Consider the following 26,538-nt stretch of genomic DNA (forward strand, 5'->3'; position numbering starts at 1 on the left):
GATTACCTAGTTATCAGACAGTGACACAAATGCTTGGTGATAGGCAATCCAGCAAAAACTGTCATAAATAAAGAGCTGTGGTGGGATTTGGCCAGTGCGAGGTGGTTTGGTCTTCTATGAATGCCAGTTTTTAATCCATACGACCAAGTTATTGTGAATCCCATACATCTTAAACTTAAGCGTCTTACTAAAATCTATGTAAAATATTTCGAGGATCGCCACGTGAATCGCCTTTATCAATCTCATTGATCGAAATAATTTCACGTGGCGATCCTCCAAATATTTTACGCTCCTCAGAATCTGGTTTCTTATACAGCACAGAATCAACATTTTGACATAATGCTCCTGTGAAGGATTTTACTACATCAAACGTACTGCATCATTCAAATACAAATTTTTGTTATTGTACCCAATCAAGAGACTGAGATGAGTTAGTAACTTGTGTCCTTTGTCCACTTACCCAAATGGGCTTTAATATGCAGGCGCAAATAGCTAGATCCACGGAACACTCGATTGCAGTGAGGGCACTTGAACTGTTTGCAGTTGCTATCACTTTTTAAGTCTGCCTGCATATAAAATATTTAATAGGTAGTTCAGAAAATACAGAACAGTAGCATGGCGGTTATATTACTAGACTGCTAATCCAGAATGTAGATGAAAGATCTAGAAACATAAATTCAATTCCCTTCATAGCATCTGGGGAATTAGATCTAGTTGATTCAGTATTTTTTATATCTGAAATAAGGAGCATCAGATACTCCAGCCCTGAAACTACAGAATTAGTGTTTAAAAATAACCTCCGTTTTGCTAATTGAATTTATGCAAGAAGTCAGTTGTTGGAAATTTTATCTGGTTGATGCAAATATAATTTCAAATTTGCTACAATAAAGTTGACTTTTAAATGTTCTCTGAAATGGTCAAGCAAACAATTTAGTTCAAGAGCAATTAGAAATGGTAAATAAATGGTTGGTTTACCAGCACACTTATATCTCATGAATAAATAGTAAATATAAATCGTAACTGACCATCAGATTCCTACGTCACATCATATCCCCTGGGCAAGGTTCTAAGTAGAGATCAAAGCTCCTTCTATCAACCCACAGGAGGGATTTGGTGAAAGGAAACCGAGGAATCCATCTCAGTTTTATAACTGGATTACGGCATACAGATATAAGGAAGAAAATCTAATTGAATAAGGAAATTTCTGCAAAATGTGAATAACTTCCAGGTTCTCTACTCAAGGTCAAGGCCTGGAAAAAAACACATTTCTCCCTATGTAGAACACAAAGTGCTGGAGTAACTCAGCAGGTCAGGCAGCATCTTGAAGCTATAGACAGGTGGCATTTTGGTTTTGGGCCCTTCAAACTGATTGTGGGGGGGGGGGGGGGGGGGGGGGGAAAGAGGGGAAAGAGAAAGGTTTAAAAAAAATTGGAGGCAGGACAAATATTGGCAAGTAATAGTTGGATACAGATGAGGATTAGCAAATGGGATTAGCATGGATAGACATGATGATCAACATGTATAAGGTGGGCATTTGACCTCTCGAGTCAGCTCTGCCTTTTTACAGTCATGTCCGAATATTCAAAGTCAGGAGACTGTACTTGTTTTCTCGCCACATCATGATGTTATTAGCCATCAGTACTATATCCAACTCCTGGAGTTATTTGACCTTAACTTTCTTGCATTACAGCAAATGTTACAGATTCACCTTTTTTCAGATAAAATAAATTATCATCATCTCCATCTGAAGCAGCCAAACCAATGAATTACCCACCTTTGGGGACATCAGTCCCATCAGGATTTGATAAATTGCAATTAAAGTCCCACCTGTTTTATTGAGAACTAGAGAGATTGAACTAAGGGGAAAATTAGCAGGGGGTGAGCTATCATGGACTCTATGGCCTCCTGCCAAGGAAATATCATAACGTGGCATTCATGACCAGCAAATACAAAGATAATTGTTCGACATACATAATTTCTGTCATGGCAGGAATCAACCTTCACAGCACTCCCTACATAGTAAGAACATCCTTCCTCGTATACGGAGATCAAAACTGCAGAGTGCACTAATTTCTACAACTGCATTAAGACAGTTGTAGTCATACAGCACGAATACACGCCCTTCGGCCCAACATTGCCATGCCAACCAAGATACCCCATTTACACTAGTCTCACCTGCCTGACTTTGGCCCATATCACTCCAAACCTTTCCTATCCATGTACCTGCCCAAATATATTTTAAATATTGTTATAGTACCTGCCTCAACTATCTCTTCTGGCAGCTTGAACCATACACCCACCACCCTCAGCATGAAATAATTGACCCTCAGGTTTGTTTAAAATGTTTCCCCTCTTACCTTAAACCTATATCTGGCTCTTGATTCCCATACTCTGGATAAAAGACTCTGCATTCACCTTACCTATTCCCCTTGTGATCTCATACACCTCTCATCCTCCTGCACTCTAAGGAATATAGTCATAGCCTGCCCAACCTCTCCCTATAGCTCTGCCTCTCATGTCCTGACAATATCCTTGTAATTCTTCTCTGCACTCTTTCCAGCTTTACAACATCCTTCCTATAGCAAGGCACTGGCTTTTACATAGTTTCATTGTCACTTATTTAAATTTCCCAATCATTAAATTCCATTGCTATGGTTGGATTTAAAGTCATGTCTAGATTATTCATCCGGACCATTGATAAATCAATTGTCACCATCCACACAGAGTCCACTAGATCATTGAAGGGAAATGCACTCAGAAATTGGATCATTGATTTGGTGGGGATGGGGAGAGTAGAGATGGTGGTGAAGGGGAAACACACACACACCTAAACTCCAATGGACAACTGGATTAAAGTGGGAAACTAAAAAGGTACCATATCATCATTTTCCATCACAACACCGTCCTCCAGAGCATCTTCTTCAGTTCCTTCCTCAGCACTCAACTGAGATTCTTCAATGCATTTCTGGGAATCTCCGATGGTCACCGTTTCAATGACAATCCCGGAATTCCTCATGGCCTGACAGATCAGATTCTCATTGGTCGTCTCCTCTGGAACCAGCTCCGTAGAAACAGGTGACTAGACAAAGAAAACAATACTGATCATCGTCTTTGCTTTATTAAAAGAAATATGAACATTTGAGTCAAAGTATTCTTCTGTTTCCCAACTTAAGTTATGTCTCCCTTTAACACATATGATTTATTGATCAATCTTCGTGGAAGTTGATTGTGGATGAGGAAGCCCATAATCAATCTTAATCCATTCTTGGCCTCACAGCTTCACACAAAATCCAATTCATAATCATGAAAACACAAATCATGACAATGCTGAATTTCATATCCAGAACATGTATATATATGGTCTTTGCTATATAGACACACTGAACTTTTCTGTATTTATGCTTACTATATTTTGTTGTGCTGCAGCAAGCAAGAATTTCATTGTCCTATCTGGGACACACGACAATAAACTCTCTTGACTTGAGAACAGTGGAAGAGTGTCAGGGAAGCCATTGTTGAATACAGACAATACAAGAGCGTGCAGGTGCTGTTGACCTCTGTGTCATCTCAGCGCAGGATAGAAGAAATGTATTATCTGAGCACCGGAGGCAATGCATGGAGGAACCACAAGATCAGTGACAGCAAAATGAAACTATAGTATAGAGCAACAACCATGCTACACAGTAACATAAAGGTACATTCAAATTAAAAGTCAGTGTATTCAATACTTATTAGGTTATAAGAAAAGCTTCTAAAGCTTTTTTTATAAATGTTTAAAGGTTAAATGGTTAACTCAAGGAAGATATGCAATGAAGTGAACCATTTTGTACTTTGCTTTTACACACAGAATCTTTCACAACTGCAATTTCATTAAGAACTTGGCAGTCAATAAGGAATTTTGTAAGTGACAATCATCGCTTGTACAGTAATGTGATAATGACCAGGTAATCTGATTCAATAGTGTTATCTATGGGTAAATATTGATAAAATTATCAGGTAATTTGATTCAATAGTGTTATCTATGGGTAAATATTGATAAAATTATCTTCAAAATGGTGCCATGGTATATTTTGCATCTACAATGAGCTTTGATTTAATGTCCTATCTGAAAAACGAAACTTCTGACCACATACATTCCTTAACACTGCAAAGGAATACCATTTTTGATTATATTCTCAAGTGTCTGAATGGAGACTTGAACCCCGAACCTTCTAGGTAGTAAGACAGTAATTCTGCTTAATAAGTTGTTTGCCTCCAAAAGATTGCAAAAAAATGTTTCAGGGATAACAGAAGACGAGGAAGATATCTCTTTCTGGGAACAAATGAAAAAAATTAATGGGAGATTAAAAAAAAAATATCAGAATGCTCAATTCAAATACAGAAATCACTAGGCAGGGAATTGTAGAAACACGTGTGACAATTTATTTTAAAATAAGCGAGTTCGGTATTACAACTGTGCATGCGTGAGTTTGCCCAGGTCATAGGTCATTCGGGACAAACATTCTCGCCAGCTGAGCTACTGTGTGTATACATTACAATCGATAATTGTTTTGACCTGCGTTTCATACGTATTTGCTAGTTTTGCTTCTTTGAGGTAAGAAAATATGGCTTTCAAAACTATTAACTAAGTGTATTTATGGTTCATTTGTACAAAACTACGATGATGGTGATTTTATTGGTTTGCTGGTGAGTGAGCGAGATCGTTACGATGAACAACAACCATTTTTTATTTTTGTGTGGGGGGGGGGGAAGAGAATGAAAGAACATGTATAATTTCTAAAACTATCAATAGATAAAAGTATTTGTGGGGTTTTCACCTCTTACCGCTGTGAGGGGAGAGAGGCAGAACAATGGACAATGGGGGGGGACAAAGGACAATGGGGACCTGGCGTGGGGGAACTGCTGTGGTGGGGGGAGGGGGACATAAGGGGGAGCCGGCGTGCTTTGTAACTTTGTCAGTGCCGTAGGTGGCTGTTATTTGTATACAATGTGTATGCAAGCAAAGAATCTCACTGTGCCTAGTCACATGTGACAATAAAGTATTCCTATTCTATACTAGTCCACGAACACGGGCTGTATGCATGTTTGTTGACTAACGAATAAGTTCTGCATGTACATGTGTAAGTAAAGTTGTGTAGTACAAAACTTAGTCACGTGTCTCCTGACTAATCATGTCTCTTCTGATTCCCATTACATTGGATAATTTAAATCAGTATTTGACAATTCTTATTTTCTGTTATAATCTTGTGATTGTATAAACAGCACGTATCACCTGAATAGGTGGATGCAGAATGTGTGTGACAGCCACAACTGTAAATTTTCATTGGGAAACTGTTTCTGCCCACCTCCCTTCAAACTCTACCCATTTCCGACAGAGAAGAGGGATAGAACAGCCCGCTTGTGTTGGGCCAAACTGGTCGACCGAAATGACGAGAAAGGCAAGAATTTGCAGCCTGACGCCAAAGGCTAAAGCCGTGTGTGCTCTAAGCACTTTGTGGACGCGAGCCAACAACGCTCAATCCAGACCCGGTCCTGAATCTTGGTTATTTGTTATCGAACTCCCCAAGGTCCCCACCTGCACTCCCTCACAGATGGAAAACCTTCAAATAAAACGAGAAAGTCGATGACAGCAACGCAAACCAATGTTGAACAACATGTTGAGGATGGACCAGACAACAAGCGTTTACGAGCTTTTGCTGTAGATCATGCTTATGTGTACAAATACAGCTGTCAAGAGAACTGTAATTGCACGGGATGCATGCAAAAACGGAAGGACATAAGATTGACAGGGCTTTCTTCGAAGGAAGACTTGGACAACCTATGCGAGTATATGAATAATAAAGCAATGAAAATGCAATATTGGGAATGGAAGAAAAAGGGTGTCAGTACTAAAGTAAACAATCGCCAAAGAACTGGACACAGATCAAAACTCAGCATCAAGGATGAAATGGTACTTGTGTTGATGAAGCTGCGCCTTGGGCTGTCGATGGTGTTTCTCGCGACTTTGGTGTTAGTGGGGGTACATATTCTAAAATATTCAATACTTGGGATTAAATTCCTAGCCATCCAACTGAAACCCCTGATTTTCTGGCCAGATCGTGATTTGATAAGTTCCATGCAGATGAAACAGACAAGAAATAAATGCCCAGCACTGAGATGCATTCTCGACTGCACAGAGATATTTATAGAACGACCACGGCATCTACAGTTGCAGGCTTTGACATGGTCATATACGATGCAGCGTAAGCAAGAGCAGCGACTTTGTCTTTTCGTCCCGTCTTTTTCAACCCCCTGTCCGCTAAAAAATGCTTCAAAGCTTTGACGTTCCATCGCAGAAAATCATCCAGTCATATCATCGTCATTTGGGTCAGCCATAACCAACATAAGCTACAAAGACGATGAAAAATCAGACCGAAAATGTTATTTTTACAGAGTTCCGCCCAATACGTACACAGTTTATACAGTGCTGCGTTCGCAATCACTGGCAACGCTCTTTGTTTATCCCGAATGACCTTTGACAAATCCCATGATTCATTGCACGTGCGATATACCAAACTCACTTATTATGCCAAAGGTTTGAAATGTGGTCAGTTACTTGCCTGTTTATGAAAGGAGATGCAACGCAGAATTATGGGCCTGTCACATTTCTTTATTTGTGGCTAAATTAAGTCCTAAACTATGTGGTTTTGTTTATTGTTCAACATATTTTAAAGGTATTAAAAAAATAAAAATAAAAATTCTTTTCTGCATGACTTCATTCTTTAAAGATGAAAATGTTGACCATTTCTGACCCAAGGTACCTGGGTGTGTTGTTGATAATTTACCTGCAGTTTCTGTGCAACTTCAGAATCTAGAGCTTGGCTCACATTATGAACCTGCACTTCCTCAATGCTTCCTTCAGAATTCATAAGCACACTGATCATTGCTGTTGTTTCTGGAGACTCTGGTACTGTTGTAGAAACCAACTCTTCTATCTGTGTATTTACTGTAAGATAACAAAGATTAGCTGTAGAAAACAAATATAAGTATTACTTCACACAAACCTACAGCCACTATTTTGATAACTACAAAGCCCAGCCCACTATTTTGCCTATCGGTGACGTGGAATACACGACGACCGGCAGCCAACCCATCAGCAATTGCCGCATCCATTATAACAAAGAAAGCAGTTTTTTTTTAATTAAAAATAATAATTTCTGTATATGTGCTGTCTTATTAATGAACAATGAATCTAAAATTTGAATAGGGGTGTAGTTAACTTAACTGCAATTTTTATATTTGTAATTATTACTTAATTCAACTGCTAAGTGGCTATCCACCAGCTGCCACTAAGTGCACAGTGCCTTTCCTCCTTGACTTTGTTTTTGTTCAGGGGAATTTGGCATAATGGATACATATAATCCAGAGACATGGGATCAGGTTCACTGTGGCACATGGGGAATTTAAATCAGGCAGTTAAAAAACTTTTGGACAAAAAAGGTCTAATCTGCAATGAAACTGTGACTTTTGAAAACTCATTGATTTCAATAATGTCCTTAAGGGAAAGAAATCTGTCACCCGCACTCAGATTGCCCTATACGTAATTCTTGATTCACACCAACTCTGTTGAGTCTTAACAGCTCACTGGAACGGTTTAACAAAACAAGCAACGGTTCGTAACTACCATCTTAAGGGCAATTACAAATTGAAATGTGGGGCTTGCTAATACTGCTGTTTCTCATGAGCAAATTTAAAAAATAGAACCTGTTTATCAGTGATAAGACTGGAAGACAGAAAAGGACATGGCAGAGGGAGTCCATTTACGTTCTCCATAGCCATATCATTGTTCAATAACATCAGGCTGATTTCTATCTAACCTCCATCTACACACCTTACTTGTATAATCCTGATTACTCTCCTAAAAATTATAAATCTCAATTTTCAATTGGCCTAATCCTGTTACTGCACCCCAGTACTGATAGCCTTGGGAGGGAAGATAATTCCAGATTTCCTTGTTGCTTTGAAGAGAGCTTCCTGATATTATTCCCAAATGGTCTCCAATTTGTAATGCTCCCTGTTCTGGATTTCCACCCAACAGCTGATATGGCATCTATCCTTCCTTTCTCATTAATTGTCTGTTATGCAACCTGTCCTTCTGAATCAACTCCTTAGGTCCCAACACCATGACTCCATAGTGCAGCAGGCAGCACCTTGCCACAGGTTGTAGAGTTGCAGGCTCAGAACTACAGCAACTCGGGTTCAATCCTAACCTTTGGTGCGTTTACATATTCTCTCTGTGGCCCTAGGATTGTATCTGGATACACCTGTTTCCTCACACATACCATAGATGTGCAGTCAGTATGTTAACTGGCTACTATAAGTTTCTTTTGTTACTTGAGTAGTAGAATGTTGGGGGAGCTGATAGAATGCAGGAGAAAATAAAATGAATTAGGGTTTGATTAATGTAAAATTGAATGATTGAAATTTGACTTGGTGGTTCCATGTAGTATCTATGACTCTATCTATGACCTCTAATGCCAAAAATTCCTTATTGGCAGGTCTAACCAATATTTAATTCAGCCGTAAAAAAATGCTTTCACCCCTTTGGTTCCAGTCCCCTTAAGATAAATGCTAACATTCTAGTACCCTCAGCTGGAAACTAATTTGAGCCTGCATGATTCACTGGTCTGAATCACTGAATCTTCCCTTAACCCATTTTATAAACAGTCTTTATCCAATGCGGTGACTATGGCTGAAATTTTCAATGGATAATATGTCATATAATGCATTTGATCTGTGCCATACCTTCTTCAGTTTCAGGTTTATTCACTGATTCATCCTGGCCGGTTGTCGAAATTAATTTCATCTGCTGGAACTTCACTTTCTCTGTACAAGGAGTGATGGCTTTCAGGTGGCGAGTGAGTGCTCCAGATTCCCGAAAACTCATCCCACACATTCTGCACTTATACGGCCGCTCATCTGTGAAACAACATTACAGCTGCTTAAACCTCCAGAGAAAACTTCAGTAATCCTTCCAAAGCAAGCTAATATGCTGGACATTCACTCTCTTTCTCAAGAGTTCAATGGTTAAATCATGCAATATTATTTCACCTATGATTGCACTAACACAAGCTATCAAACTAACAAAACTAAAACAAGTTCAGCTTTACAAAACTCAGCCTATTCATGCAGTAAATTGCATAATGTAATAAAGTCACTCTTATTGATTACATATTGATTACTTGGTCAGAGGTGATGATATAGAGATTTGAGGCAAGAGAGAAAAAGTGAGAAAAAAGGGGCACGCAGCAAAGTTGTAAATCTTTTCAGAAGTTAATGAGCACCAGTATTATTAAACTGTATTAATATTAGAAAAGGTGCAATTAGCATTGGGGCACCTGTTTAATTCACCACAGCTGCAGTAACAGCTCAGCCAAGTTCAGGGGAAAAAATTCAGTCACATCCAGCATACTGAAAGTTTCAAATAGCTGATAATGGTACAAAGGAAAAAGAACAAGCTGCTCCTTGCTTAATGAAATGCAAAATGTGTAAGAGCCAGAACATTTGCCTCGGATGTGTTTCTCACCTGTGTGTCGTCGATTGTGTCTAACTAAAGATCCCTTGGTTCTGAAAGCCATCCCGCATATCTTGCATTTGAAAGGCTTCTTGTCACTATGGGTAACCATGTGTGCCTTTAGGATGACAGCCTGCAAGTACAGCATTAGATACTCTGAAAGGCTCAAGGCTGGTGGATTCAGTTACACACACATAACACACTCCAGCTTGAACTTCTGAACTGATATTAGACACAGCAGAAATTAAATCCCATTAACTATACTAATGTTGCAAATCCACAAGGATGTTAATTAAAACTGTAATAGAGCCCTTTAACCGAGTGTGTGTCCAGAACCTTTACACCCCCCCCCCTTTTCAAAGCCTGTCCTGCTAAATACTTTCAGGACAGATTTCTGGCTGCATGGTTTAGCAGTTCTCTCATGTGCTGTAAATGGAGAATGTTTGTCTACTTTGTGTTTAAAAACATTTTTTAAACTAACTTTCTATAACAAAATACTCCACTTTACATTTTTATTAATGATTGTAGTTTTATTACCATTTAGTTTGCAATTGCCATCATTCTCAAAGTCTTGGGGATCAAACTGACCGTTTTGAAGGTCTTTTCACAGACTTGACACATGAATCGTCCTTCGTCAGTCAGAACCATCTCATATCTCTGCTTTTCAGCCTCTTCCTCCGAGTTCTTCTGACCATCAGTTTCTTCATTGGTGAGCTGTTCACTCTGCTGCAGCTGAGTGTATTCACAGAATTGCTCTTCTGAGATCTGACATTCCTTGGTACTCCCATCATCTGGAATCATAATCACAACTTAGATGGCAAAATGCACCATTGCACTGACCTGAGATGGCAGCCACACATCCTGAGACAGGCACAGTACTGCACTGACTTGAGAAGGATGCAGTTGCCAGCCCCGAGAGAGCAAGATAGATGTGATTCATTAGTTACTGGTGAGAATTCTCTGGGATGGGATTTACTCACATTTGGAAGAAAAAGCACCAACTAGGGACAATCAACTGGGCTTTGCTCATAGCAGGTCATGCCTTACTAACTTGATTCGAGTTTGGATGATGAGGTGACGAAAGTGATCTTTGAGCGTAGGGTAGTGGATGTTGTGTACATGGATTCTTGTAAGAAGGCATTTGATAAAGTCTTTCAAGATAGGCCGATTCAGAAAATTAAGATTCATGGAATCCACAGTGGTCATTTGGATTCAGAACTGACTAACTCAGAATACAATGGAAGGGTGTTATTCTGGCTGGCAGTCTGTGACCAGTGGAGTTCCTCAGAGATCTATGCTGGAACCTCTGCTGTGTGAGATACGGTGCCCTCCATAATGTTGGGGACAAAGACCCATCATTTATTTATTTGCCTCTGTACTCCACAATTTGATATTTGTAATAGAAAAAAAATCACATGTGGTTAAAGTGCACATTGTCAGATTTTATTAAAGGCCATTTTTATACATTTTAGTTTCACCATGTAGAAATTACAGCTGTGTTTATACACAGTCCCCCCATTTCAGGGCACCATAATGTTTGGGACATATGGCTTCACGGGCGTTTGTAATTGCTCAGGTGTGTTTAATTGCCTCCTTAATGCAGGTATAAGAGAGCTCTCAGCACCTAGTCTTTCCTCCAGTCTTTCCATCACCTTTGGAACTTTTATTGCTGTTTATCAACATAAGGCCCAAAGTTGTGCCAATGAAAGTCAAAGAGAAGCCATTATGAGACTGAGAAACAAGAATAAAACTGTTACAGACATCAGCCAAACCTTAGGCTTACTCAACTGTCCAAAATCAACATATGGAACATCATTAAGAAGAAAGAGAGCACTGGTGAGCTTACTAATCGCAAAGGGACTGGCAGGCCAAAGAAGACCTCCACAGTTGACGACAGAAGAATTCTCTCTATAATAAAGAAAAGTCCCCACAAACACCTGTCCGACAGATCAGAAACACTCTTCAGGAGTCAGGTGTGGATTTGTCACTGTCCTCAGAAGACTTCATGAACAGAAATACAGAGGCTACACTGCAAGGTGCAAACCACTAGGATGGCCGGGTTAAAGTTTGCCAGGAAGTACTTAAAATAGCGACCTTGGAAAATGGTAATTTGGACAGATGATATGAAGATTAACATATCAAAGTGATGGCAAGAGCAAAGTATGGAGGAGAGAAGGAACTGCCCAAATTCCAAAGCATACCACCTCATCTGTGAAACACAGTGGTGGGGGTGTTATGGCCTGGGCATGTATGGCTGCTGAAGGTACTGGCTCACTTATCTTCATTGATGGTACAACTACTGATGTTAGTAGCATAATGAATTCTGGTGTATAGACACATCCTATCTGCTTAAGTTCAAACAAATGCCTCAAAACTCATTGACCAGCAGTTCATTCTACAGCAAGACAATGATGCCAAACATACTGCTAAAGCAACAAAGGTGTTTTTCAAAGCTAAAAAATTGTCAATTCTTGAGTGGCCAAGTCAATCACCCGATCTGAACCTAATTGAGCATGCCTTTTATAAGCTGAAGAGAAAACTGAAGGGTACAAGCCCCTAAAACAAACATAAACTAAAGATGGCTATAATACAGGCTTGGCAGAGCATCACCAGAGAAGACACCCAGCAACTGGTGATGTCAATGAATCGCAGACTTCAAGCAGTCATTGCATGCAAAGGATATTCAACAAAATACTAAGCATGACTACCTTCATTTACATGACATTGCTGTGTCCCAAACATTATGGTGCCCTGAAATGGGGAGGACTATGTATAAACACTGCTCTAATTTCTACATGGTGAAACCAAAATGTATAAAAATGGCCTTTATTAAAATCTGACAATGTGCACATTAACCACATGTGATTTTTTTTCTATTACAAATCTCAAATTGTGGCGTATAGACAAATAAATAAATGATGGGTCTTTGTCCCAAACATTATGGAGGGCACTGTAATATCTAAATAACCTGGATGTAAATGTAGATAATTGGTTAGTATGTTTGCAGATAATACCAAAACAGGTGGAGTTACAGACTTTGAGGAAGGTTGTACAAGAGTCATGTTAATAGTTTTATGGGACTTTGGTGAGGCTGCATTTGGATTATTGTGTGCAGCTCTGTTGCCGAAGTACAGGCAAGATGTGGATGCTTTGGAATGGGTGCAGAATGCTGCCTGGACTACAGGAGGCTTGCTATAATGAGAGAGTGGACAAATCTGGATTGTTTTTGTTGGTGTGTCGGAGGCCGAGAGGAGACCTAATAGAAGTATATTAAATTATGAATAGCATAGTGTAAACGCTCAATCCTTTTCCTAGGGTGGAAATGTCAAAGAGGGCATAGCTTTAAAGTGAGAGGGGCAAAGAATATAGGAGATGTGCAAGGCAAGTATGTTTTAATAAACACAGATAGTGGTGGGTGCCTGGAACATAATACCAGGGGTGGTGGCGGACGCAAATACAATTGAGGCATTCAAGAGGTTTTTGGACAGGCATATAGATATGCAGAGAATGGAGGGATAGGGGTCACGTGCAAGCAGAGACTAGTCTAACTTGGCATCATGTTTAAGAAGGAACTGCAGATGCTGGAATAGGGATAGGGATCACGTGCAAGCAGAGACTAGTCCAACTTGGCATCATGTTTAAGAAAGAACTGCAGATGCTGGAAAATCGAAGGTAGAAAAAATGCTGGAGAAACTCAGCGGGTGAGGCAGCATCTATGGAGTGAAGGAAATAGGCAACGTTTCAGGTCTGAAGAAGGGTCTCGACCCGAAACGTTGCCTATTTCCTTCGCCCCATAGATGCTGCCTCACCCGCTGAGTTTCTCCAGCATTTTTGTCTAACTTGGCATCATGTTCGGCGAAGACATTGTGGGCCAAAAGGCCAGTTCTTGTACTGTACTTCATTATGTTTTAATTAGCCAATCCATTAAAAATAGGAGTGCTTATGAAGCACTCTTCTCAGTGGATTTTAAAAGATTAAGGGGACCCTGTGCTGGGAGTTTCACTTTGTAGCTGAACGCATGTCAAACTGCAGACACAAGAGACTGCAAATGTTAAAATTTGGAGGAGTACTTCAAGTGCATCTGTAGTTTGCGTTTCAAGTTTGATGCAAGACCATTCCTTTGATGCCACTTGACCCGCTGAGATTTTCCCAGCATTTTATTTTCTGCACACCGTACCTCATTTGGGAGTGTCTGATGCAGGCAATAATGCCCAAGAAGATAAGTGGTTTTGATTTCAAAGCGACATCTCTCCACTTGACAAGAAGGCTGTAAAATAAACGTTAATCTTTTTTCCAATGCTGCCTTACCAGAGTGTGATTTGCTGTTTGCGTCGGGTTGTGGTAGGGAAGCCACAACCAACTGTGAAAGAGTGATTGCTGAGTCCAAGGAGACGGATTCCTGAAAGCACAGAGGAGGAGGGGATGAAAAACACGAGACTCCAAGCTGGCAATATCTGTGGCAGTTACACAAATGATTTATGTTTGGAAGTTACAGCTGGAAAGGTGGATAACATACTGTGTCCTCCATAATGTTTGAGACAAAGACCCAACATTTATTTGCCTCTGTACTCCACAATTTGAGATATGTAATAGTAAAAAAATCACATGTGGTTAAAATGCACATGGTCAGATTTTAATAAAGGCCATTTTTATATATTTTGGTTTCACCATGCAGAAATTACAAGTCTTTATATATAGTCCCATTTCAGGGCACCATAATGTTTGGGACACAGCAATGTCACGTAAATGAAAGTAGACATGTTTAGTATTTTGTTACATATCCTTTGCATGCAATGTCTGCTTGAAGTCTGCGATTCATGGACATCACCAGTTGCTGGGTGTCTTCTCTGGTGGTGCTCTGCCAGGCCTGTATTACGGCCATCTTTAGCTTATGTTTGTTTTGGGGGCTAGTACCCTTCAATTTCCTCTTCAGCATATAAAAGGCATGATCAATTAGGTTCAGATCAGGTGATTGACCTGGCCACTCAAGAATTTCCCATTTTCTAGCTTTGAAAAACTCCTTTGTTGCTTTAGCAGTATGTTTGGGATCATTGTCTTGCTGTAGAATGAACCGCTGGCCAATGAGTTTACAGGCATTTGTTCGAACTTGAGCAGATAGGATGTGTCTATACAATTCAGAATTAATCATGCTACTACCATCAGTAGTTGTATCATCAATGAAGATAAGTTAGCCAGTACCTTCAGCAGCCATACATGCCCCGGCCATAACACCTCCACCACTGTCACAGATGACGTGGTATGCTTTGGATCTTGGGCAATTCCATACTTTGCTCTTGCCATCACTCTGCTATAAGTTAATCTTCATCTCATCTGTCCACAAGACCTTTTTCCAGAACTGTGGTCTTCTTGGCAAACTGTAACCCAGACATCCTATTTTTGTGGCTAACCAGTGGTTTGCATCTTGCCGTGTAGCCTCTGTATTTCTGTTCATGAAGTCTTCCGCGGACAGCGACAAATCCACACCTGACTCCTGAAGAGTGTTTCTGCTCTGTCGGACAGGTGTTTGGGGATTTTTCTTTATTATAGAGAGAATTCTTCTGTCATCAACTGTGGAGGTCTTCCTTGGCCTGCAAGTCCCTTTGCGATTAGTAAGCTCACCAGTGCTCTCTTTCTTCTTAATGAAGTTCCAAACAGTTGATTTTGGTAAGCCTAAGGTTTGGCTGATGTCTCTAACAGTTTTATTCTTGTTTCTCAGTCTCATAATGGCTTCTTTGACTTTCATTGGCACAACTTTGGTCCTCATGTTGAAAAACAGCAATAAAAGTTTCCAAAGATGATGGAAAGACTGGAGGAAAGACTAGGTGCTGTGCTAAGAACTCTTACACCTGCATTAAGGAGGCAATTAAACACATCTGAGCAATTACAAACACTTGTGAAGCCATGTATCCCAAACATTATGCTGCCCTGAAATGGGGGGGGACTATGTACAAACACAGCTGTAATTTCAACATGGTGAAACCAAAATGTATAAAAATGGCCTTTAATAAAATCTGACAATGTGCACTTTAACCACATGTGATTTTTTTCTACTACAAATCTCAAATTGTGGAGTACAGAGGCAAATAAATAAATTATGGGTCTGTCCCAAAAATTATGGAGGGCACTGTAAATTCTGAACATGATGTCTACCACCTGGTAATTCCTTTCCCTGGGATCCAAGGAGGGAGACTAAGCAACAAACCCAGCCAAAGACAGGCAATAATTCTATTTTTTTTATTATTTGCATTCATAAACAGAAAGAGGGGTTGGGGAAGGGAGAAAGGGGGGGTGGGGAAGGAAGGAAACAAGAAAAGAGGAGGGGGAGGGCAGAAGAGGGAAAAGACACTTCTGGGAACAGGTGACAGGAGAGCAAAGGATTGGATTAGGGCGGTGGGCACATAGCTGCAAGTTGGAATGAGCAGATGGGGAGTAGAAATGAGATGGGTAGATGGTGAAGGATTGACAAACAAGCAGGAATAAGGAGACAAATTAAATAGTAATTTGCAAAAGATTAGATCACCTCAGATCACATTCTAAAGACTGTTGCAACTGTGATGCAAGTCAATGAAGTGCTGATGGGCAGGACTCAGGAAGGGAAGTCATAAGTAAAAGTAATTTTTTTTTAAAGCCAGCAAGAACAACAAAATGCCAAGTACAGGGAGAGATTGTATCCAAGGCACCAACACACAGGACAAGTAACAGCTACCTCAAAGACTGCCTGGTTGACATGGAGAAGCTCAGGACCACCTGTGGATGGAGCCTGGGTCCGCTGGCATGCTTTCTGCAATTTGTGAGTAATGAACCCCTCCAGGCTGCAAAATTCTGCCTGACATCGACCACATTTATGAACATCATGTTCTTCTATAAGAAAGATCACAAAGTTAACACATCCAGAAGGAGCCGTGCAACATTACTCAAATGAAACCAATGTTTTTGATAAGCAAAAAGGAATAAATGAAGAAAAACAGAGGAACAGATAAATTATCCAACTGAATGCTGGAATGGGTTCGTCGGATAAATAGCCTACTCGGCTGCCGGTGGCTGACTCATGGTGTTTGGCAGGAGTCAGCATTGGGTCCACTACTTTTCATGTTGTACATTAATGATTTGGATGATGGAGTTGATGGTTTTGTGGCCAAGTTTGCAAAGATAGGTGGAGGGGGACATGCAGTGCAGAGGAAGCAGGGAACCTATAGAAGGACTTGGATAGGTTGGGAGAGTGGGCTAAGAAATGGCAGATGAAATACAGTGTAGCAAAGTGTGCGGTCATGCACTTTGATAGTGGAAGCCAGTTCTCTGGATACTTTCAAGAGAGAGCTAGATAGGGCTCTTAAAGATAGAGGAGTCAGGGGATATGGGGAGAAGGCAGGAACGGGGTACTGATTGGGGATGATCAGTCATGATCACATTGAATTACGGTGCTGGCTCGAAGGGTCGAATGGCCTACTCCTGCACCTATTGTCTATAGGGTGATTTCACGAAAGGTTACTGGAGCGTAGATCCGCACCCACGTGACCGAAAATTTTAACTGGGGGACAAGCGTCACTTCCGGTACATGTTAGTGAATGGGAAAACACGCACTTTCACACCCGTTAAAAACATCGAAAACGGCCCGTTTTTGAGCTGCAATTTACTGTACCAGTCGGGGTGACCGTGAGGCACAGCTACCTAAATTTACAGTCCAAAAAAGATAGAAACTAAGGTAAATTCAAGAGGGAGCTGAAGGTGTAAATACAGCGGAAGTTGTTAGCGGACATTTGCCGTGGAGATTTAAAGATCCAAAATATCGGGAATTATCGCGTTTGCTCGCTGCATTTCATCAAAAGTAAGGCATTATTGACTTTTTATCTTTATTCATTTGTTATATGAAAAGTATTAAAAGTTAAAAATCCGTCAGTAAAATTGCAAAATCGGCCATGGTTCTCAGGTGGGTTTTAACATGCAAAATGAAAATGCTTCTGAAGCTCCATTTACCATTTAAATAATCGTAACCTATCAATGCGCATTGAAATAAATTTTACTGAGATGCAAGCTAAGGAATGGGATAATTGTCAGCTGTTTGTTGGACCAAAGCAGGACATTTTATTATTTGCCAAAATATATTTCTCAATGTTTCTTGTTTAAAGCCTGCACAATCACCCAAACTACTTATTTATTTATTTATCATCTAATAACAGACAAGCCTGCAGCATGGAATGATGTCAACAATCCTGATTGGGCTACTTAAATGGTTTACCATTATTTAAATGGTAAATGGAGCTTCAGAAGCATTTTCATTTTGCATGTTAAAACCCACCTGAGAACCATGGCCAATTTTGCAATTTTACTGACGGATTTTTAACTTTTAATACTTTGCATATAACAAATGAATAAAGATAAAAAGTCAATAATGCCTTACTTTTGATGAAATGCAGCGAGCAAACGCGATAATTCCCGATATTTTGGATCTTTAAATCTCCACGGCAAATGTCCGCTAACAACTTCCGCTGTATTTACACCTTCAGCTCCCTCTTGAATTTACCTTAGTTTCTATCTTTTTTGGACTGTAAATTTAGGTAGCTGTGCCTCACGGTCACCCCGACTGGTACAGTAAATTGCAGCTCAAAAACGGGCCGTTTTCGATGTTTTTAACGGGTGTGAAAGTGCGTGTTTTCCCATTCACTAACATGTACCGGAAGTGACGCTTGTCCCCCAGTTAAAATTTTCGGTCACGTGGGTGCGGATCTACGCTCCAGTAACCTTTCGTGAAATCACCCTATAGACAATAGGTGCAAGAGTAGGCCATTCGACCCTTCGAGCCAGCACCGCAATTCAATGTGATCATGACTGATCATCCCCAATCAGTACCCCGTTCCTGCCTTCTCCCCATATCCCCTGACTCCTCTATCTTTAAGAGCCCTATCTAGCTCTCTCTTGAAAGTATCCAGAGAACTGGCTTCCACTATCAAAGTGCATGACCGCACACTTTGCTACACTGTATTTCATCTGCCATTTCTTAGCCCACTCTCCCAACCTATCCAAGTCCTTCTATAGGTTCCCTGCTTCCTCTGCACTGCATGTCCCCCTCCACCTATCTTTGCAAACTTGGCCACAAAACCATCAACTCCATCATCCAAATCATTAATGTACAACATGAAAAGTAGCGGTAGACAATGTGCACAAGAACGCCATGTACGTGCAACAAGAAGAGAGTATTAAAGCAGATTTGGTTGCAGCTCAAGCATCTATAGCTCTGCAAGTTGATGGCGTTCTTGTGCACATTGTCTATCCTGCTCACAGTGGGTGCCCGATCAGGGTTGTTGACATCATTCCATGCTGCAGGCTTGTCTGTTATTAGATGATAAATAAATAAATAAGTAGTTTGGGTGATTGTGCAGGCTTTAAACAAGAAACATTGAGAAATATATTTTGGCAAATAATAAAATGTCCTGCTTTGGTCCAACAAACAGCTGACAATTATCCCATTCCTTAGCTTGCATCTCAGTAACATTTATTTCAAAACGCATTGATAGTTTACGATTACTTAAATGGTAAATGGAGCTTCGGAAGCATTTTCATTTTGCATGTTAAAACCCACCTGAGAACCATGGGCGAATTTGCAATTTTACTGACGGATTTTTAACTTTTAATACTTTTCATATAACAAATGAATAAAGATAAAAAGTCAATAATGCCTTACTTTTGATGAAATGCAGCGAGCAAACGCGATAATTCCCGATATTTTGGATCTTTAAATCTCCACGGCAAATGTCCGCTAACAACTTCCGCTGTATTTACACCTTCAGCTCCCTCTTGAATTTACCTTAGTTTCTATCTTTTTTTTGGACTGTAACTTTAGGTAGCTGTGCCTCACGGTCACCCCGACTGGTACAGTTAATTGCAGCTCAAAAACGGGCCGTTTTCGATGTTTTTAACGGGTGTGAAAGTGCGTGTTTTCCCATTCACTAACATGTACCGGAAGTGACGCTTGTCCCCCAGTTAACATTTTCGGTCACGTGGGTGCGGATCTACGCTCCAGTGACCTTTCGTGAAATCACCCTATTGCCTTGCTCACACTGAAGTTTAGAAAGATGAAGAGGATGTCATTTAACCTTACCAAATACTGAAAGGCCTAGATAGAGTGAATGTGGAGAGGATGTTTCCACTAATGGAAGAGGGTCTAGAACCAAAGGAGGGAGCCTCAGAATAAAGGGCATACCTTTAGAAAAGAGATGAGGAATTTCTTTAGCCAGAGCATGGTGAATCAGTAGAATTCATTGTCACAGATGGCTGTAGATGCCATGTCTTTGGGTATTTTTAAAGCAGAGAGTGATAGTTCTTGATTAGTAAGGTTGTCAATGATTATAGGGAGAAGGATGGGGTTGAGAGGGAAAGATAGATCAGCCATGATTAAATGACATAGCAGACTCAATGGGTCGAATGGCCTAATATTGCTCCTATGTCTTATGAACTCTGTTCCCATAGCATGATTACATGAAGATAGTAAAATAATCGCTGCTCCTCCGCAATGCATTTTCGAGGGGGATGGGGAAGAGACCAAGTGTGATAGAGATATAATGAGAAACCAATTAGGTACTGTCCCTCCAAAAATCATAGAGTAAATAGATGCTGGAAAAAATTGAATCATAAGAGAATTTGTCAGGTATAGGCAGCTGGGATCAATTGAAGCCCTTAAGAAGTATAAAGGATAGCAAAGTACACTGAAGAAGGAAATCAGGAGGCAAGAAAGGAGACATGAGATATCTCTCTTAAATGCCATGTTCATATCTGCTTCCGCCACCAACCCAAGCAGCATGTTCCAGGCACCCATCACTCTCTGAAAAAAAAACTTGCTCTACACATCTTTAAACTTCCCCCCCATGCTTTAAAACTATGCCCTCTAGTCTGCCATTTCCATCCTTGGAAAAAGTTTCTGACTATTTTCCCCTACCTCGCCTCACAAAATTTATCAGGTCTCCCCTCAACCTCTGATACTGTAGAGTAAATAATTCAAGTTTGGGCAACTTCTCGTTTTAACTAATACTCTCTAATCCAAGAGTCAAGAGAGTTTTTATTGTCATGTGTCCCAGATAGGACAATTAAATTCTTGCTTGCTGCAGCACAACGGAATATGTAATCATAATACAGAACAGGAGATAAAAGTTCAGTGTGTCTATATACCATATCAATCAATCAAATTTATTCATCATATACACAATAAAGTGCAGTGAAATGAATTTTGCCAGCAGTGGTACAATCAAAAAAAGAACACACAATACACAATAAAAATTTAACACAAACAAATATAGACCATATATATACAACATAAATAAACAGATAAAGTGCAATGGTAGACAAAAATGCTGGAGAAACTCAGCGGGTGCAGCAGCATCTATGGAGCGAAGGAAATAGGCAACTTTTCGGGCCGAAACCCTTCTTCAGACTCATGTGCGGGTGGGGGGGGGGGAGAAGAAAGGAAGAGGAGGAGCCAGAGAGCTGAGAAGAGGAGGAGACAGTTGGGACTACCTGAAATTAGAGAAGTCAATGTTCATACCGCTGGGGTACAAACTGGCCAAGCGAAATATAAGGTGCTGCTCCTTCAATTTCCGGTGGTCCTCACTCTGGCCTTGGAGGAGGCCCAGGACAGAAAGGTCGGATTTGGAATGGGAGGGGGAGTTGAAGTGCTGAGCCACCAGGAGATCAGGTTGGTTATTGCGAACCGAGCGGAGGTTGTCGGCGAAGCGATCGCCAGGCCTACGCTTGGTCTCACCGATGTAGATCGGCTGACATCTAGAGCAGCGGATGCAATAGATGAGGTTGGAGGAGGTGTAGGTGAACCTGTCGCACCTGGAACGACTGCTTGGGTCCTTGAATGGAGTCAAGGGGGGAGGTAAAGCGACAAGTGTAGCATTTCCTGCGATTGCAAGGGAAAGTGCCCGAAGAGGGGGTGGTTCGGGTGGGAAGGAACAAATTGACCAGGGAGTTACGGGGGGAGCGGTCTCTGCAGAAAGCAGACAGGGGAGGAGATGGGAAGATGTGGCAAGTGGCACGTTGGAGGAGGCGAAAATGACGGAGGATTATTTGTTGTACGTGACGGCTGGTGGGGTGGAAGGTGAGGACTAGGGGGACTCTGCCCTTGTTATGCGTGAGGGGGGATGGGGAGAGAGAGCAGCATCACGGGGTATCAAAAAAACCCTGGTGAGAGCCTCATCTATGGTAGGAAAGGGGAACCCCCATTCCCTGAAGAATGAGGACATCTCCGATGCCCTGGTGTGGAACACCTCATCCTGGGAGCAGATGCGGCATAGACGGAGGAATTGGGAGTAGGGGATGGAGTCCTTACAGATAGCAGGGTGGGAAGAAGTGTAGTCCAGTGATCCATGGGAGTCAGTAGGTTAATAGTGGATGCCGGTCAGAAGTCTATCACCTGCGATGGAGATAGTGAGGTCAAAAAATGCTAGGGAAGTGTCGGAAATGGTCCAGGTGTGTTTGAGTGCCGGATGGAAGTTAGTGGTGAAATGGATGAAGTTTCAGCCCGAAACGTTGCCTATTTCCTTCGCTCCATAGATGCTGCTGCACCCGCTGAGATTTTCCAGCATTTTTGTCTACCTTCGATTTTCCAGCATATGCAGTTCCTTCTTAAAGGTAAAGTGCAATAGTCTGGTATTGTTCAGAGTTTGTTTGCTGGCGAGTTTAATAGCTTAATGGCTGTGGGGAAGTAGCTGTTCCTGAACCTAAATGTTCCAGATCTCAAGCTCCTGTACCTTCTTTCCGATGGCTACGGAGACATGAGTGTGTGGCCAGGATGGCGTGGGTCTTTGATGATGTTGGCAGCCTTTTTGAGGCAGCGACTGCGATAGATCCCTTCAATGGTGGGGAGGTCAGAGCCGATGATGGAGTGGGCAGCGGTCACAACTTTCTGAAATCTTTTCCGCTCCCGGACGTTCAAGTTACCGAACCAAGCCACGATGCAACCAGTCAGTACGCTCTCTACTGTGCACCTGTCGAAGTTCAAGAGAGTCCTCCTTGACATACCGACTCTCCGTAATCTTCTCTGGAAGTAGAGGCGCTGATGTGCCTTCTTTATGATCAGTGTGCTGGGACCAGGAAAGATCTTCGGAAATATGCACGCCCAGGATGCTCCAAGTTTTAGTTTGAGACTTTTATAATCCAAGTAATATCTTGGAAAATCTCTTTCGTGCCCTCTCCAAACCTCCATATCCTTCCTTTAATTGAACAACCAGGACTGCACACAATACTCCAAATGCAGTCTAAACAGTTTTACAAAACTGCAACATGACTTCCTGATTCTTATACCCAATACTCAAGGGCAAGCACACCATACGCCTTCTTTAGCACTTTATTTGTGTTGCCACTTTCAGGGACCCAAGGGATTGGAAACCAAGATCCTTTTATATATCAATGCTGTTAAGGGTCTTGCCATTACCTGTATATTTGTATTCAACCTCTCAAAGTGCAACATCTCACACTTGCTCAGATTAAACTCCAAGTGATTTGAGGCTGGTCTAGAAGTCCAATTAAATCCAGGGTGAGCTAGCCAAATGGATACAAAATTGGCTCGACAGAAGGAGTCAGACGTGGGTAGTGGAAATTTATTTTCAGATTGGAGGTCTATGACCTGTAGTGTGCTGCAGGGATTATCAGTCCCTTGTTATTTGTCATTTATATTAACAATTTGGATGAGAATGTGGATGGCCTGATTAGTAAATTTGCAGATGACACCAATAGTGGTGGGGTAATGTAGTGAAGGTAATTGTGTAAGATTATAAAAAAGACCTAGATCAATGGAGAAAGTTGGCAAATGAATGGCCGATAAAATTTAACTTAGATAAATGCAAAGTGATGCATTTTGGGAAGTTAAATTAGGGGAGGGCATATGCAGTAGATGGCAAGTCCTTGGCGAGTTTGTAGAACAAAGAGACCTTTGGGCACAGGTACATAGTTTTCAGAAAGTGACAACATTGGGAGAAAATGTGGTGAAGGTGCTTCAGTCAGGATATTGAGTACAAGAGTTGGGACATCATGTTACAGCTATACGGGTTGCTGATGAGACTGCACCCAGAGTATTGTGTGCAGTTCTGGTTCCCACATTATATGAGGAATGTAGTTCATCTAGAGAGGGTGCAGAATAGTATTTCTGTCTGTAAGGTTTTACTTATAAGGAGAGACTGGATAGGCCGGAACTGTTTTCACTGGAGTCAATGAGGCTGAGGGGTGACCTTGCAGATGTTCATAAAATCATGAAGAGCATAGGAACAGTGGTTGTTCATAGACTTGTACTTCGGGAAGGAGAAGTCTTAAACTAGTGTTGCCGCTAGTTTAGTCTCAACTAAAGCTTAAGGTTGGAGGGGAAGGATTTAAAGGAGACCTGAGGGGTAAGCTTTTCCAAGAAGGGTGGTGGATATAGATGGCGGCACGGTGGCGCAGCGGTAGAGTTGCTGCCTTACAGCGCATACAGCATCAGAGACCCAGGTTCGATCCCGACCCCAGGTGCTGTCTGTCCGGAGTTTGTACGTTCTCCCCATGACCTGCGTGGGTTTGCTCCGAGATCATCAGTTTCCTCCCACACTCAAAAGACGTACAGGTTTGTAGGTTGATTGGCTTGGTATAAATGTAAATTGTCCCGAGTGTCTGTAGCATTAGTGTGCGGGGATTGCTGGTTGGTGCGGACTCGGTGGGCCGAAGGGCCTGTTTCAGCGCTGAATGTCTAAAACTAAAACTAAATTAATAAGCTGCTAGAGGTGATGGTAGAGGCAGATACAATCACAATTAAAGACATTTGGACAAATATAAGAAAGGGAAAGGTCTGAAGAAATCTGGCCAGGTGGGACTGGTTGAAAAAGTTACCTTGATTTTTTTGCCTCACTTTCAGGCTGTATAACTCTGATTATAAATTAAGCTACTGAAAGTCAACAAATCACCAAGACTATGTTTACAAAGGATCTTGCTGAGCTACAAAATAAATTAGAGTCTGATGATTTTTCAAATAATCTTCCAAGAAAATTTATGACAGAAGACCAAAGAATGGCAAATTAGATTCTCCACATAAAAATATTTGAAAGAGATAGGCATTTGTCAGTTGTTATATTGGTGGCCATATCATGTCTACTTAGCACTCGCAAGTAGAATGTTAAATTGCTGGGTACCAAAAATGGATCAACAAAAATATTGAACTGCAAATATACAGCAGCAATGCTGTTTAGAATGTATGACAGAGCTAATCATTTTTCATCATGCGTACTAAAATGGTACAGAGAGAATCTTGAAAGCAATATCAAATTGGGGCTTGTTGTTTTAAAATATGATCATAACTGTGAAGGTTACAGAAGATGGATCAATATGTGCCAGTTTCATGTGAAAATATACACTGAATTATTTCTTGAAATATAGTCAGACTGGTGGAAACAGGCCCTTCGGCACAACCTGGCCACGCTGGACCGATATGCCCCATCCACACTAATCCCACCTGCCTGTCTTTGACCTATATCCCTCTAAACCTACCCTATCCACGTACCTGTCTAAACATTTCTTAACCGTTGTGGTAACACCTGCCTCAATTACCTCCATCAGCTCGTTCTATACATCCACCACCCTTTGTGCATATATTTTTTAAAAGTTGTCCTTCAGGTTCCTATTAAATCTCCCCCCTCACCTTAAACTGTGGGGCAACTGTCCGAGGGGTTGGGACGGGCCAGGCCGAGTCCGACTGTGAGAGGAGTCGTCACTAATAAGGGATATTTTGGCAAATGTTTCCCCAAAGGGGAAGGCGGCTGTAGGCTTTGAGCGGGGTGGCGGCACAGGGCCTAAACATTAGGAAAGGCGGGTGCTGTAAATCTGCTGCCGCCGGTGAGGTGGGTAAGTCCCGCAGGAATTGGCCTCTCCCCACCCGGAGCCCGCCGCAGGGTAAAAGCCATCCCCGGCCTCCAGCCTCACACCTTTGCAAGCCGGGCCTGTGGCATCGGCCGGCCTCAAAGCCACGGGGTCGAATTACCTTCCTCCCCGCCGCCGCCGCTCGGGGCCGCTGCTCGTTGCCTGTCTGCCGTATTCTCGGAATTCATCAGGACTTCCTCTCACTTGTCGCAAGGAGCACAAAATGGCGGGTTTACGACCTGCCGCCAAAGGTGGAGCCAGCCGAGGAGCGCAGCACGCCGCCATGCGCCTGCGCGCCGCGGTGTGGTGGGGGAGTTGTAGTTTGAAAACTTCGCTTTGCCCTACCCCCCATCCCACATATATCTTTTTTTCCCTAATGCCTACAAGAGAATAAACTGTACTGAAGCAGAAAAAAATCAACGAATATTCCATCACAGGTACATTACATCAAGATAACACTCCTTTTGGACTTTGATCCCATTTCAACTTAGAATTAGTAAGATTTTTTAAATCTTAATTAGCAATACCACCAATAGAAAAATACTGAATGCATTGAGTATATAATTTAAGAACTATGTGTACCTTACGTTATGACGACTGTTACATTGTTTAGGTTTATTATTGTCATGTGCACATTGTCATACAGTAAAAAGCTTTGTTTTGCATACAAACCAATCAGATAATACAATACATAAATACAGTCGTCAAACTCAAGTACAATAGATATAGCAATGTGAAAGATACAGAATGTAGTTCTCAGTATTGTGTAGTGCATCAGTTTCATAGACAAAGTCAAATGTCTGTAGTGGTGAATCGAACAGTACCCTAGCTTATGATAGGACCATTCAGAAGCTTGATAACTGAAGCTTTGATATCAAAGCTGCTCCTGAGTCTGGTACATTCAAGCATCTGTACCTTCTGCCAAATGTGAGCAGGAAAAAGGAGGAATGACCAGGGTGGAACAAGTCTTTGATTATGTTGGCTGCTTTTCCCAGGCTGTGTGAAGTGTAGAAACATAGAAAAATAGGTGCAGGAGTAGGCCAATCGGCCCTTCGAGCCAGCACCGACATTCAACATGGCTGATCATCAAAAATCAGTACCCCGTTCCTGCTTTT

The 26,538-nt window shown here is 41.4% G+C and overlaps 1 protein-coding gene across 3 annotated transcripts in view; it reads right to left on the reverse strand.

Annotated features, from left to right (window-relative positions):
• The window catches only part of e4f1 (E4F transcription factor 1), a 33,037-nt gene extending 7,332 nt beyond the window's left edge, over positions 1-25,705 (reverse strand). The window contains exons 1-9 of one of the 3 annotated variants that reach the window (XM_033040760.1): positions 25,545-25,705; positions 16,260-16,411; positions 13,862-13,952; positions 10,142-10,344; positions 9,566-9,686; positions 8,785-8,958; positions 6,825-6,985; positions 2,876-3,079; positions 461-566 (exon numbers count right to left, since the gene is read on the reverse strand). In XM_033040760.1, coding sequence (XP_032896651.1) covers positions 461-566; positions 2,876-3,079; positions 6,825-6,985; positions 8,785-8,958; positions 9,566-9,686; positions 10,142-10,344; positions 13,862-13,952; positions 16,260-16,411; positions 25,545-25,611 — 1,279 coding nt within the window. In that variant the 5' untranslated portion in view covers positions 25,612-25,705. Of the gene's footprint in view, positions 1-460; positions 567-2,875; positions 3,080-6,824; positions 6,986-8,784; positions 8,959-9,565; positions 9,687-10,141; positions 10,345-13,861; positions 13,953-16,259; positions 16,415-22,296; positions 22,333-25,544 lie in introns of those variants that run through there. The other 2 variants (XM_033040759.1, XM_033040761.1) reach the window with 2 other exon arrangements.
• Positions 25,706-26,538: the final 833 nt, after the last annotated feature.

Source organism: Amblyraja radiata, chromosome 22, assembly GCF_010909765.2.
Source record: "Amblyraja radiata isolate CabotCenter1 chromosome 22, sAmbRad1.1.pri, whole genome shotgun sequence".
Lineage (NCBI taxonomy): Eukaryota > Metazoa > Chordata > Chondrichthyes > Rajiformes > Rajidae > Amblyraja > Amblyraja radiata.